At 39.6% G+C, this 13798-nt stretch overlaps 1 protein-coding gene across 3 annotated transcripts in view; it reads left to right on the top strand.

Moving 5' to 3' along the window:
• The window catches only part of llgl2 (LLGL scribble cell polarity complex component 2), a 116667-nt gene that overhangs the window by 67634 nt on the left and 35235 nt on the right, over window positions 1-13798 (top strand). For all 3 annotated transcript variants that reach the window (XR_009815900.2, XM_061967035.2, XM_061967036.2), the window contains 2 exons: window positions 3613-3767; window positions 12155-12366. Coding sequence is in view for 2 of the 3 variants with exons in the window: in XM_061967035.2 (XP_061823019.2) it covers window positions 3613-3767; window positions 12155-12366 (367 nt within the window). In the remaining variant the exon portion in view is untranslated. The remainder of the gene's footprint in view (window positions 1-3612; window positions 3768-12154; window positions 12367-13798) is intronic.

Genomic DNA, 13798 nt, shown 5'->3' with positions numbered 1-13798 from the left:
TCTCATGAGGATTATTCGTTGAGAATTATTATGCCTGGCTGAGTATTTGCCCTGAGATAGGTAATTGTGAATCTGTTTGTATTTCTGCTCCATATTGTAGTCCCTTCTCAAATTTAAAACGATAAACACACAAAAATGAAAAAAAAAATTGGTAATTTATTTGCATTAATTTAACTGCCGCGTGAGGACTTCATGTTTGCTGTCGAATTTTGCTTTACCCACGGTAGTCCTGCTCAACTTGTAGTATGATGGTGCAAACACAACCTTTGTTTTCACTGAAATTAATATTTCTGTTTAAACGTTATATTAAACAAAAATGTAAGCTACCATTGTCTGCGTCAATGTGAACTTTCTCACGCTGAAAGTGTTGCTGGTCAGAAGATACAATGAAAGAAACATAATTTAAATTTACTACTTACTTATACACGAGGCAGCTGCTTTCTATCAATATTTTGTCCAATGCACAAATTTGCGTTTGTTAGCATGCGCAGATATCGACGGGTACCAGACATCAACAGAACACCGGCTCTGCCAACTTGCAGGGAAAAGCAGTTCAAGCATAGCAAAGGCAGCCACATATTATTTCTGTCAATTCAATGAAAATCATTCACTTCTTCTGAGAACTCTCCTTCACACTCACTTTCTTAAAGCTCATGGCTGGTAAACAAATATATTTGTCGATCTGTAGCTATAAGCTATTGCTCGCATGGAAGGCTGTATGTTTTGAGGCGGATCTTATGTCGTTTATTTGACATAGATAGATTGCAATATTATGCAAAATCAACTTTTCTTACCTTCTGGTACCTGCTGATCTGTATTTGGGATCTGCATAAATCTCGAAAAAGTGTGCGCGTCCACTTTTGTAGTCAATAAGCTTCTTCTTTTTCTCCATCTTCTTGTTATGGGACATTCATCCTCCGCTGTTGCCATTTAAATATAAAGTACTGTAAAGTTCTTACTTATATCTGTCAGTAAACTCGCCATGAAAGCGCTCAAACATACCGGTGTAGTGAGTTTACATTACTCACCCAAGGAACTTTAGTTATTAGAGAGTTCCAGTCGGATGGTTTTTCACGGGACACATTTCTGGTGTTGTTGTTTCCGGATGAAGAGACGCTGCTCTGTTATTGATTTAAAGGCCTACTGAAATGCGATTTTCTTATTTAAACGGGGATAGCAGGTCCATTCTATGTGTCATACTTGATCATTTCGCGATATTGCCATATTTTTGCTGAAAGGATTTAGTAGAGAACATCGACGATAAAGTTCGCAACTCTTGGTCGCTGATAAAAAAGCCGTGCCTGTACCGGAAGTAGCAGACGAGTAGCGTGACGTCACAGGTTGCGGAGCTCCTCACATCTGCACATTGTTTACAATCATGGCCACCAGCAGCAAGAGCGATTCGGACCGAGAAAGCGACTATTTCCCTATTAATTTGAGCGAGGATGAAAGATTTGTGGATGAGGAAAGTGAGAGTGAAGGACTAGAGGGCAGTGGGAGCGATTCAGATGGGGAAGATGCTGTGAGAGGCGGGTGGGACCTGATATTCAGCTGGGAATGACTAAAACAGTAAATAAACACAAGACATATATATACTCTATTAGCCACAACACAACCAGGCTTATATTTAATATGCCACAAATTAATCCCGCATAACAAACACCTCCCCCCTCCCGTCCATATAACCCGCCAATACAACTCAAACACCTGCACAACACACTCAATCCCACAGCCCAAAGTACCATTCACCTCCCCAAAGTTCATACAGCACATATATTTCCCCAAAGTCCCCAAAGTTACGTACGTGACATGCACATAGCGGCACGCACGTATGGGCAAGCGATCAAATGTTTGGAAGCCGCAGCTGCATGCGTACTCACGGTACCGTGTCTGCGTATCCAACTCAAAGTCCTCCTGGTAAAAGTCTCTGTTGTTCCAGTTCTCCACAGGCCAATGGTAAAGCTTGACTGTCATCTTCCGGGAATGTAAACAATGAAAAACCCGGCTGTGTTTGTGTTGCTGCAATCGGCCGCAATACACCGCTTCCAACCTACAGCTTTCTTCTTTGCTGTCTCCATTGTTCATTGAACAAATTGCAAAAGATTCACCAACACAGATGTCCAGAATACTGTGGAATTTTGCGATGAAAACAGACGACTTAATAGCTGGCCACCATGCTGTCCCAAAATGTCCTCCACAATCCGTGACGTCACGCACTGACGTCATCATACCGAGACGTTTTCAGCAGGATATTTCGCGCAAAATTTAAAATTGCTCTTTAGTAAGCTAACCCGGCCGTATTGGCATGTGTTGCAATGTTAAGATTTCATCATTGATATATAAACTATCAGACTGCGTGGTCGGTAGTAGTGGGTTTCAGTAGGGCTTTAAGTAAAGTCTGAATGTCATTAAAACAGTTAGCTCCATCTTTTGACACTTCTTACACTCCCATCCTTGCACGCTACACCGGTACAACAAAGATGACGGGGAGAAGACGCTGCCGAAGGTGAGCCACGTAAATAAGACCGCCCACGAAACGGCGCCTCCGGAAGCGACCATCAGAAAGCGGCTTGAAGATGATCTGTAAAACATAATCAATGCAACATGTTGACCAAAGAACCACCATTACATGTTATGCAGACCAGAAGGAAGTGTTTTCAATTTAGAAAAAAAATAAATAATAGGACTCCTTTAATGCGCTCTATGATCGCCTTATATAGCGCCTTATATATGAAAAAAGAGCAACAATAAACCATTCATCGGCAGTGCGCCTTATAATCCAGTGCGCTTTATGGTCCTCAAATACGGTACGTGTATTTTTTTTAATTTTCAATAAATTAGCAAAATAAAAAATAACTTTTTTTGCATTGTCATTAGGATCATTTTGAGGACAAACATTTATTTAATCCATTTTGGAATAAGGCTGTAACATAACAAAATGTGGAAAAGGTGAAGCGCTGTGAATACTTTTCAGATTCAGTGTAATAATCCAGAGATTTGACACAATTTTGCCTTCTAACCACTGAAACCCCTAGAAGGAGAAGCAGCGGACGATTGAATCAGAGAAACAAACCATTAAAAACATGTCCTAGTGGTTACCTGACCCAGCGAGTCAGTCCTGCGGCGCTGTCTGTCCGCATCATATGGACCACGGCTGGCTTCCACGGCATGCAGCTGCAGACATCCAAACGACGGACATTCATCATGGGCGAGGGGGCTGCCAATGCTGTGTTTGACATGTTTCAATTTGTTCTGTCTCCTGGCTCGGTGGGCTAGTCGGTTGGCATTGCCCTCGGTGCATGAGTCTGCTCTCTGTCACTCAAAAATGTCCATAATTTTCCAGTTACTATTGTTACACAACGGAGAAGCAAAACCTACAATTACAAATACAATGCTGATTTCTTTATTTTGCGGTAGGATTACAAAATCAAATACTTAAGAGTACTTCCTCACTGTACATCCAAATGTATAAATGGATAGACGTTACTTTATTCATCCCTTAAAGGAAGTGAAGACAATTCCAATTGTACACCTACTTCAATATGATCTTACACATGAATCTGTGGTTTTCTAGAACTAAACCTTTACCTGTGTGTGTGTGTTTGTTTATAGGCCACCATTTCTCCTCTTCAGTGGTGGCATGCCCAGGGCCAGCTATGGCGACAGACACTGCATTACTGTCATCCATAACAAAATACACGTAGCCTTGGATTTCACCTCCAGGATTATTGACTTCTTTGTCATCAGAGACAGACTACATGACACAGGTAGGAAGCAATCAGAAACATGAATGAATGTAGGTTTAAATAACTTGAAGACTTTGTACATGACTAGTGTCTCCAGTTAAGCCATTAAAGTTCAATCGTAAGCTTTATGGGTCCACTTTCCAACTGGCCATTTATCTTAAATTATATTTACAACCTCCGAAAGATGTGCTCCTCTAGGGGCTCAACTGGGCGGGCACAGCTACCTGCTACGGTCACCTCTACTTTACTCCTCAATTAATCAATCAATCAAAGTTTATTTATATAGCCCTTAATCACAAGTGTCTCAAGGGGTTGCACAAGCGACAACGATGTTCTTGGTGAGGACATTTTCACCCTTGCCCCCAGTGCTGCTCACACTGGTGAACAGTGTTGGGTTAGTTACTGAAAAACAGTAACTAGTTATAGTTACTAGTTACTTCATTTCAAAAGTAACTCAGTTACTAACTCAGTTACTTACACCAAAAAGTAATGCGTTACTGTGAAAAGTAACTATTTAGTTACTTCTTTTTTTCTTCTTTTTTTTTTAAAGCTCCAATTAATGCCCTTTTAGCCTTTATTTCAGTACTGTTATTGCACTGGAGAATAATACAATCTGTTGATCAACTTGACATACATTTGTATCACTGAACTCTGCTAAGCAATGTGGTCGACATACAACACACAAAGACAAAGATATGTTACAAAGGCCAATTTGTTTCTGGCCAGAACAAATTGACAAAACTATTTTAAATAGCTGCAACATAACATACATAAGTAACAAACAGCATAATAACAGCATAGCTGTAAAGCAAGAAAGGCACACACTACATACACAAAGTCTAACCAGGCATTTTTTCCTCAAGAAATTCTGACACAAAATCATGTCTGAAGCCCAGAACACTCTACACATTTCCCCAGTTTTAGTTTAGAGATAAGGAAAGATTGGCCTGGCCCACTAGCATCCCTCTTTATGATTGACAGAGTGTGTGTACCTTCAGTTCTGAAATATGAGCAGAGGCAGAGTTAATCCTTACGTGGTGAAGTGTCATTGGAGTCTCTGTCTCTCTTTACTAGCTTCGTCGAAGCATGTTGCTATGTAGCTTGTTTCAGCAGATTTGAATTGCTGTTTTGGGCAGTAGATGGCATCTTTGATCCAAAGCACAATTTACATTTAACTAAATTGTTATTTTCTTTGTGCTCGACAAAAGAAAAGTAGTGAAAATATCTCTATGTTAGCAAACTCGACTTCTGGCTCCACCATGATCAGACACGCCCCCCTGCCCCCTCTCCTCCCTCCACACACTCACACTCACACTCACACACAGAGTGCGTGTCTCTCTCTCTTCTCCGGCTTGTGACACAAGAAGAATCAGAACGATGACAAAGCAGCCCTCCGATAAAACACACTTTATACTACAAAAAAAGTAACGTAAAATAACGCAGTAACGCATCATGTAGTAACGGTAACTGAATTACTGAATATAAAAAAATAACGCGTTAGATTACTAGTTACTGCCGAATCCTACGGCGTTACAGTAACGCGTTACTTTGTAACGCGTTAGTCCCAACACTGCTGGTGAATTAATGAATGATGGGTGGTGGTCGAAGGGGCCGTAGGCGCAAACTGGCAGCTACACTTCCGTCAGTTTACCCCAGGCAGCTGTGGCTACAAATGTAGCTTAACACCACCAGGTGTGAATGTTGAGTGAATGAATGATGGGTTCTCACTTCTCTGTGAAGTGCTTTGAGTGTCCAGAAAAGCGCTATATAAATCTAATCCATTATTATTATTATTATTATTAATATTATTATTATTATGTTGTTTGTATAGTCCCATTTACATGTTGCAGGCGTTCCTCTAATGTAAGTTATTAAACTATCAATCCATGCTTGATGAAAAACCTCATGTTTAGTCGCACGCCATTTGCGTTCCAGCTTTCTAGTTTCTTCTGTAAACCAGGGGGTACTTCTTTTAGGGGCCTTTTTTTAGCTTTAGCTGTGCTAAACTATCAATGGCGTCACACAGGGCATCGTTAAAGTTGTTAGTGAGGTTATCGATAGATATAATTTCCTAAAATATAATATATATATCGATATAATTTGGGAATGGCGCCATTACCGGAGGCAGTAGGCCAGCAAGAGTCATAGTTGTGACAGCACTAATTTTGCGGCTGCTAAAGCAGTGGTTATTACTAGCTTGTTGACAATCCTTCAGAACTTCAAATTTTATAAGGTATTGATCGGACATTACTTTAGTGTAGGGGAGTATCATAACTTATAGACTGGAGCGCCACGCACAGAGGGTCTAATGGGGTATTCATATGGATATTAAAATCGCCATTATAATTATATTATTTACGTGCGTCGGTAGATCAGCGACAAACTCTGAAAATTCACTGATAAAGTCTGAATAGGGCCCAGGGGGGCGGTAGATAACAGCCAGATAGAGAGGTAGCGGTGTGACAAATCTCATAGTAAGTACCTCAAATTATTTATATTTATTACTTAGGTTAGAACTAAGGTTAAGGTTTTCATTGTATATTAGTGCGACCCCCCCACCCCTTTTAAGGGGACGGGCAATATGTGCATTCGTATAGTTAGAAGGAGATGCCTCGTCAAGGGTTGAAAATTAATCTGGTTTTAGCCAGGTTTCGCTGAGACCAATGACGTTAAGATTGTTGTCTCTAATGACCTCATTAACTGATAACATTTTGGGAGACAATGATCTGATGTTTAAAAAGCCCATATTATAGGTAGTGGACTTTTTGAGGAATTTGTGTTAATGTTATCCGTAGTAGTGATATTAATAACGTTACGCATGTTTTTTGTAGTGTGCCTTAATTTGATCACATCTAGGTATTGATATGATTGGGATCTTGAGATTACATGCTTGGTGCTGCGATAGATTGAACGTGTCATAATTTCCCACCTAAGCAGAATGCATATTCACCTCTGGCACAGTCACTACAGAACAAACATTATGTGAGTTGTGTATTATTTCTACGAGAAATGCTATGTGTGCAGGAATTTTCCAGCCTGGCGCTAGTTAGTTCTTGCTTAACTTACTTGCCTATGTCCGAGCTTGCTCTAGTGTCGTTAGTCAAGTGTGACTCAGCCAGTAATCTATGTTCCTAGGTAGAGTGATGGCGCCTTCCCGGTTAGGGTGAAGGTCGTCCCTCCTCAGCAAGCCCTGTTTGCCCCAGAAAGAGGGCCAATTATCAATGAACGTTAGTCCCTGTACTCTCCAAAAACTGGCCAGACACTTTTTAAGCGAGACTAATCTGCTACACCTCTCATCATTGCCTCTCGGGCTAAAGGGCTAAATCTATAATGCTCTCAATCGGTTCACCGTGACTTGCAGGCCGCTTAGGGCTGTTACAAGCTGGGCTCGTCAGCTCGCTCCAGCTAATGCTAGCATACATGCTTGACGGTAGGGATGGTGTTCCTGAGATTAAAGGCCTCATCTTTTCTCCTTTAAACATATTGCTGGGTGTTTTGGCCAAACGGCTCAATTTTTGTTTCATCTGACATCACATGGACAAAGATAAGACCTTCTGGAGGAAAGTTCTGTGATGAAACAAAAATGTAGCTGTTTGGCCACAATATGTTTGGAGGAGAAAAGGTGAGGCCTTTAATCCTAGGAACAACAAGCCGACCGTCAAGCATGGTGGTGGTAGTATTATGCTCTGGGCCTGTTTTGCTGCCAATGGAACTGGTGCTTTAAATGGGACAATAAAAAAGGAGGATTACCTCCAAACTCTTCAGGACAACCTAAAATCATCAGCCCGGGTCTTGGGCACAGTAGGTTGTTCCAACAGGACAATGACCCCAAACATACGTCAACAGTGGTAAAGGAATGACTAAATCGGGCTCAAATTAAGGTTTTAGAATGGCCTTCCCAAAGTCCTGACTTAAACGTGTGGACAATTCTGAAGAAACAAGTCCATGTCAAAACCAACACATTTAGCTGAACTGCAACAATTTTGTCGAGTGGAGTGGGCAAAAATTCAACCAGAAGCTTTCCAGAAGCTTGTGGATGGCAACCAAAAGTGCCTTATTGCAGTGAAACTTGCCAAGGGACATTTTCAGTAGACCCATAATAAGTTCTTAAAAGAACCAAACTTCATGAATGTTTTTTGTGACCAAAAAGTATGTGCTCCAATCACTCTATCACAAAAAAATAAGAGTTGTAGAAATTATTGGAAACTCAAGACAGCCATGACATTATGTTCTTTACAAGTGTATGTAAACTTTTGACCACGACTGTACGTATATATATATATATATGTGTGTGTATATATATAATTATATATGTGTATATATATATACACTCACACACACCAAGAGTGACAAGCGGTAGAAAATGGATGGATGGATAAAAAAATAAATATATTATACTGTAGTAATAAACAAAGTACAACATAATTTATTTTGTGACAAATGACAATTACACAAAAATGTTCAGTAACATGTTTACCATTTTTCAAATAGAAATGAAAAGTATCTTCTTTAGAAATATATACAGTATACAGGTAAAAGCCAGTAAATTAGAATATTTTGAAAAACTTGATTTATTTCAGTAATTGCATTCAAAAGGTGTAACTTGTACATTATATTTATTCATTGCACACAGACTGATGCATTCAAATGTTTATTTCATTTAATTTTGATGATTTGAAGTGGCAACAAATGAAAATCCAAAATTCCGTGTGTCACAAAATTAGAATATTGTGTAAGGCTAATACAAAAAAGGGATTTTTAGAAATGTTGGCCAACTGAAAAGTATGAAAATGAAAAATATGAGCATGTACAATACTCAATACTTGGTTGGAGCTCCTTTTGCCTCAATTACTGCGTTAATGCGGCGTGGCATGGAGTCGATGAGTTTCTGGCACTGCTCAGGTGTTATGAGAGCCCAGGTTGCTCTGATAGTGGCCTTCAACTCTTCTGCGTTTTTGGGTCTGGCATTCTGCATCTTCCTTTTCACAATACCCCACAGATTTTCTATGGGGCTAAGGTCAGGGGAGTTGGCGGGCCAATTTAGAACAGAAATACCATGGTCAGTAAACCAGGCACGGGTAGATTTTGCGCTGTGTGCAGGCGCCAAGTCCTGTTGGAACTTGAAATCTCCATCTCCATAGAGCAGGTCAGCAGCAGGAAGCATGAAGTGCTCTAAAACTTGCTGGTAGACGGCTGCGTTGACCCTGGATCTCAGGAAACAGAGTGGACCGACACCAGCAGATGACATGGCACCCCAAACCATCACCCAACCATGCAAATTTTGCATTTCCTTTGGAAATCGAGGTCCCAGAGTCTGGAGGAAGACAGGAGAGGCACAGGATCCACGTTGCCTGAAGTCTAGTGTAAAGTTTCCACCATCAGTGATGGTTTGGGGTGCCATGTCATCTGCTGGTGTCGGTCCACTCTGTTTCCTGAGATCCAGGGTCAACGCAGCCGTCTACCAGCAAGTTTTAGAGCACTTCATGCTTCCTGCTGATGACCTGCTATATGGAGATGGAGATTTCAAGTTCCAACAGGACTTGGCGCCTGCACACAGCGCAAAATCTACCCGTGCCTGGTTTACGGACCATGGTATTTCTGTTCTAAATTGGCCCGCCAACTCCCCTGACCTTAGCCCCATAGAAAATCTGTGGGGTATTGTGAAAAGGAAGATGCAGAATGCCAGACCCAAAAACGCAGAAGAGTTGAAGGCCACTATCAGAGCAACCTGGGCTCTCATAACACCTGAGCAGTGCCAGAAACTCATCGACTCCATGCCACGCCGCATTAACGCAGTAATTGAGGCAAAAGGAGCTCCAACCAAGTATTGAGTATTGTACATGCTCATATTTTTCATTTTCATACTTTTCAGTTGGCCAACATTTCTAAAAATCCCTTTTTTGTATTAGCCTTAAGTAATCTAATTTTGTGACACACGGAATTTTGGATTTTCATTTGTTGCCACTTCAAATCATCAAAATTAAATGAAATAAACATTTGAATGCATCAGTCTGTGTGCAATGAATAAATATAATGTACAAGTTACACCTTTTGAATGCAATTACTGAAATAAATCAAGTTTTTCAAAATATTCTAATTTACTGGCTTTTACCTGTATATGCTGAGCACTCAAAAAGACTTCCTCGGCCAAATACAAACAAGTCAAGTAGAACTGTACAATGTAATTTGTCAACCATTAAGTACGAAAATTAATCATTATTTTGCAGAAAATTTGGCATATCTGCCTTTTTATTAGGAATCATATGTGATATTTCTTACAAATCACGGTCTCTCCATCTTTGGAAAATCCATTTTAGACAGGAAGGCAGCTTGTAGACTACCGGTCAGACGCTGGAACATGTAATGCATGAGAAACATTAATTTCAAGTTTAGTTAATGATAGTATGTTTGACGATAGGCAGTGTTAGTTCTTTCGTCTCAAAGGGGATGAAACCGCTTCATTCATTCAATGTTATCACATGTTGTGTCTGCTAATATTTTTGCTAGTATTTTCTCAATGTGATGCAGTATCCACCTTGTAAGTATTGCAAGTTGCCCTGTTGTCTTCCTTTCTCGTGAATAGTTCTAGCATTTGTGCTCCTGATCAGCACCGTGCGTTTTGACGTTATGCATGCTCCCTAATTTTTGAATGCAAATGTTGACAGCTATGTGTCCTATATAGATGTGGATTTAGAGTCAATAAATTATAAGTATATAACGTTTTGACGGAGTGCTTCTACAAAACCAAAAACCAGATAAGTTGGCACGTTGTGTAAATCGTAAATAAAAACAATGATTTGCAAATCCTTTTCAACCTATATTCAATTGAATAGACTGCAAAGACAAGATACTTAACTTTCGAACTGGAAAACTTTATTTTTTGGAAATATTAGCTCATTTAGAATTTGATGCCTGCAAAATGTTTCAAAAAACCTGGCACAAGTGGCAAAAAAGACTGAGAAAGTTGAGGAATGCTCATAAAACACTTATTTGAAAAATCCCACAGGTGAACAGGCTAATTGGGAACAGGTGGGTGCCATGCTTGGGTATAAAAGCAGCTTCCATGAAATGCTCAGTTATTCATAAACAAGGATGGGGCGAGGGTCACTGCTTTGTCTACAAATGCATGAGCAAATTGTTTAAGAACAACATTTCTCAACCAGCTATTTCAAGGAATTTCACCATCTATGATCTGTAATATCGTCAAAAGGTTCTGAGAATCTGGAGAAATCACTGCACGTAAGCAGCAAGGCTGAAAATCAACACTGAATGCCTGTGAGCTTCGATCCCTCAGGTGGTACTGCATCAAAAACCAACATACGTGTGTAAAGGATATCACCACTTGAGCTCAGGAACACTTCAGAAAACCACTGTCAGTAACTACAGTTTGTCGCTACATCTGTAAGTGCAAGTTAAAACTCTACTATGCAAAGCGGAAGCCATTTATCAACAACACCCAGAAACGGCGCCGGCTGGGCTCGAGCTTATATAAGATGGACTGATGCAAAGTGGAAAAGTGTTCTGTGGTCTGACGAGTCCACATTTGAAATTGTATTTGGGAACTGTGGACGTTGTGTTCTCCGGAACGAAGAGGAAAATAACCATACGGATTGTTATAGGCGCAAAGTTCAAAAGCCAGCATCTGTGATGGTATGGGGGTGTATTAGCGTCCAAGGCATGGGTAACTTACACATCAGTAAAGGCACCATTAATGTTGAAAGGTACATACAGGTTTTGGAGCAACATATGTTGCCAACCAAGCAACGTTATCGTGGACGCCCCTGCTTATTTCAGCAAGACAATGCCAAGCCACGTGTTACAACAGCGTGGCTTCATAGTAAAAGAGTGCGGGTACTAGACTGACCTGCCTGTAGTACAGACCTGTCTCCCTTTAAAAATGTGTGGCGCAATATGAAGCCTAAAATACCACAACAGAGACTGCGGACTGTTGAACAACTTAAGCTGTACATCAAGTAAGAATGGGAAAGAATTCCACCTGAAAAGCTTCAAAAATTGGTCTCCTCAGTTCCCAAACGTTTACTGAGTGTTGTTAAAGGAAAGGCCATGTAACACAGTGGTAAAAACAACTTCTTTGCAATGTGTTGCTGCCATTAAATTCTAAGTTGATGATTATTTGCAAGTTTAGAAGATATGCAATTGCAAGTAGTATTTTATTTTCAGTCAAAATTGAAAGAACAAATACTTTCAATGAGAAATAATGAAGAGCTTTAGTTAAACTCATTATTTTCTGACTTTCGCGGGTCACTTAAAAAGACGTGGCAAACCATGAGTTTGTCAGCTGGCATAAAACAATTCAAATGTATAGTACCTGGTGGGATACAATGTGGAAGTCTACCACCATGCATTTCAATTGGATATTATTTTTGTCTTCACTTTTTCTTGTCCAGGAGATCCAACCGCATTGGTGGTCTTAGTTGAAGAGGAGTTAGTTGTGATTGACCTGGAGACAGAGGGGTGGCCAGTCATTCAAACGCCTTACCTGGTTCCCCTTCACAGCTCAGCGATAACCTGTTCACACCATGTATCTGCCATTCCTCTCAAACTGTGGGAAAAACTTATTGCCACTGGAGAGCTACAACACACACACTACTCCAAAAAGGTAAATAATCTACCCTAAGAACTACAATTACCCTATCAGTGGCATACTGTATCTCTGCAATACGTTTTCATGCTGGCCTGTATGTACATTTTGTCTAATTGATACCAGTAGGTCAAATCGCAACTATCATTATAAGAAGTCTCAAGAACTGGGTCAATTTGACCCTCTCCTAGGATTGAACTTAATCAGACACCCCCTGGTGATTCATCAGACCACTACACAATTTGAACTGGCTACAATAGACCCATTGTTGATAATGCAAAGTCCTCATATAGTTTTTTTTCATTTGGGTGCAGTGTTAAATTTGACAGCTGTTTTTATAATTTAGTTTTAGTCATAATCTTGGCGAAAATGTATTTTGGTTTTAGTCATATTTTAGTAATCTAAATGAATTTGGTTTTAGTCCAGTTTTAGTCGACAAAATTCTTCAACATTTTAGTTGACTAAAATTACAGTAAATTTTGTTGACTAAAATATAAAGTATTGCATCTTTGAAGTTGTCTTGAAAGCACTTTTATTATTATTGCAGAGCACCTCAAAAACTAAAGTCACAACAAGACCTGCACTCCATGAATATTTCAAGAAGTACATTTGACACTAAACCTTATTGTGTGTTATTGTTAGAGCTGAAATGCAGCATTTTTTAAAAATGTTGAATAATTAATGACTAAAATGGTCACATGAAGGAACTAGTTTTTTTTATACGTTTGCAGGCAAGCTCACCTATGTGTACAACAAAAGTAGTGGTGGAGTAAGCAGTCTTGCTCTTTCTCAACTGTCTTTAATAGTAACAGTAATTCAGTACACTATGAATAATTTGGAAATATTAGTTAAGGCCTACTTACTGTTGCGTAGATGTTCTGATGATTAGCCTGTAGAAGACACTTCAATATTTTACCAGAGCAAATGAATCCACAGGGTTTACAACGTATCTTGTTGGCTACCTTGCAAAGGTAAAACGTCTATATGTCTTCTCTATCTTCCAGGGGTAGAGGACATAGTAGTAATTATGTACATAACAATCCGGAATAGGGATGTAACAATATAAGAATTTCATATCACGGTTATTGTGACCGAAATTATCAAGGTTATAATTTTTATTGTGGAATATGCTCAAAAATCTTTTTATAAATGAAATAGACACACTGTTAGAAAAAGCGCTATTTTGCATTTCTCATGCTTGTTTCACTGAAGTGTTTTAGTCTTAGTGTTTTATCGTTTTTAATAGCTCATCTTTCATTGTTGTACTGTATGTATGTTTGTGCAGTGGCAACTTAATATGTATTTAAATGAAAAGTGCGTAACAAATAAAATGTATTCTAATTATGTATCACTTCTTGCGGGCGTTGTCTGTCCTACTTTGTTCAGCGGTACTTGAACACAGTAAAAACACCTTGTCTATTTTCCTCTGAGGAAAGATCGATTATCGTAA

Source organism: Nerophis lumbriciformis, linkage group LG11, assembly GCF_033978685.3.
Source record: "Nerophis lumbriciformis linkage group LG11, RoL_Nlum_v2.1, whole genome shotgun sequence".
Taxonomy (NCBI): Eukaryota; Metazoa; Chordata; class Actinopteri; order Syngnathiformes; family Syngnathidae; genus Nerophis; species Nerophis lumbriciformis.
Note: the sequence above shows the minus strand (reverse complement) of the source record. Positions and strands in the feature narration are given on the sequence as shown.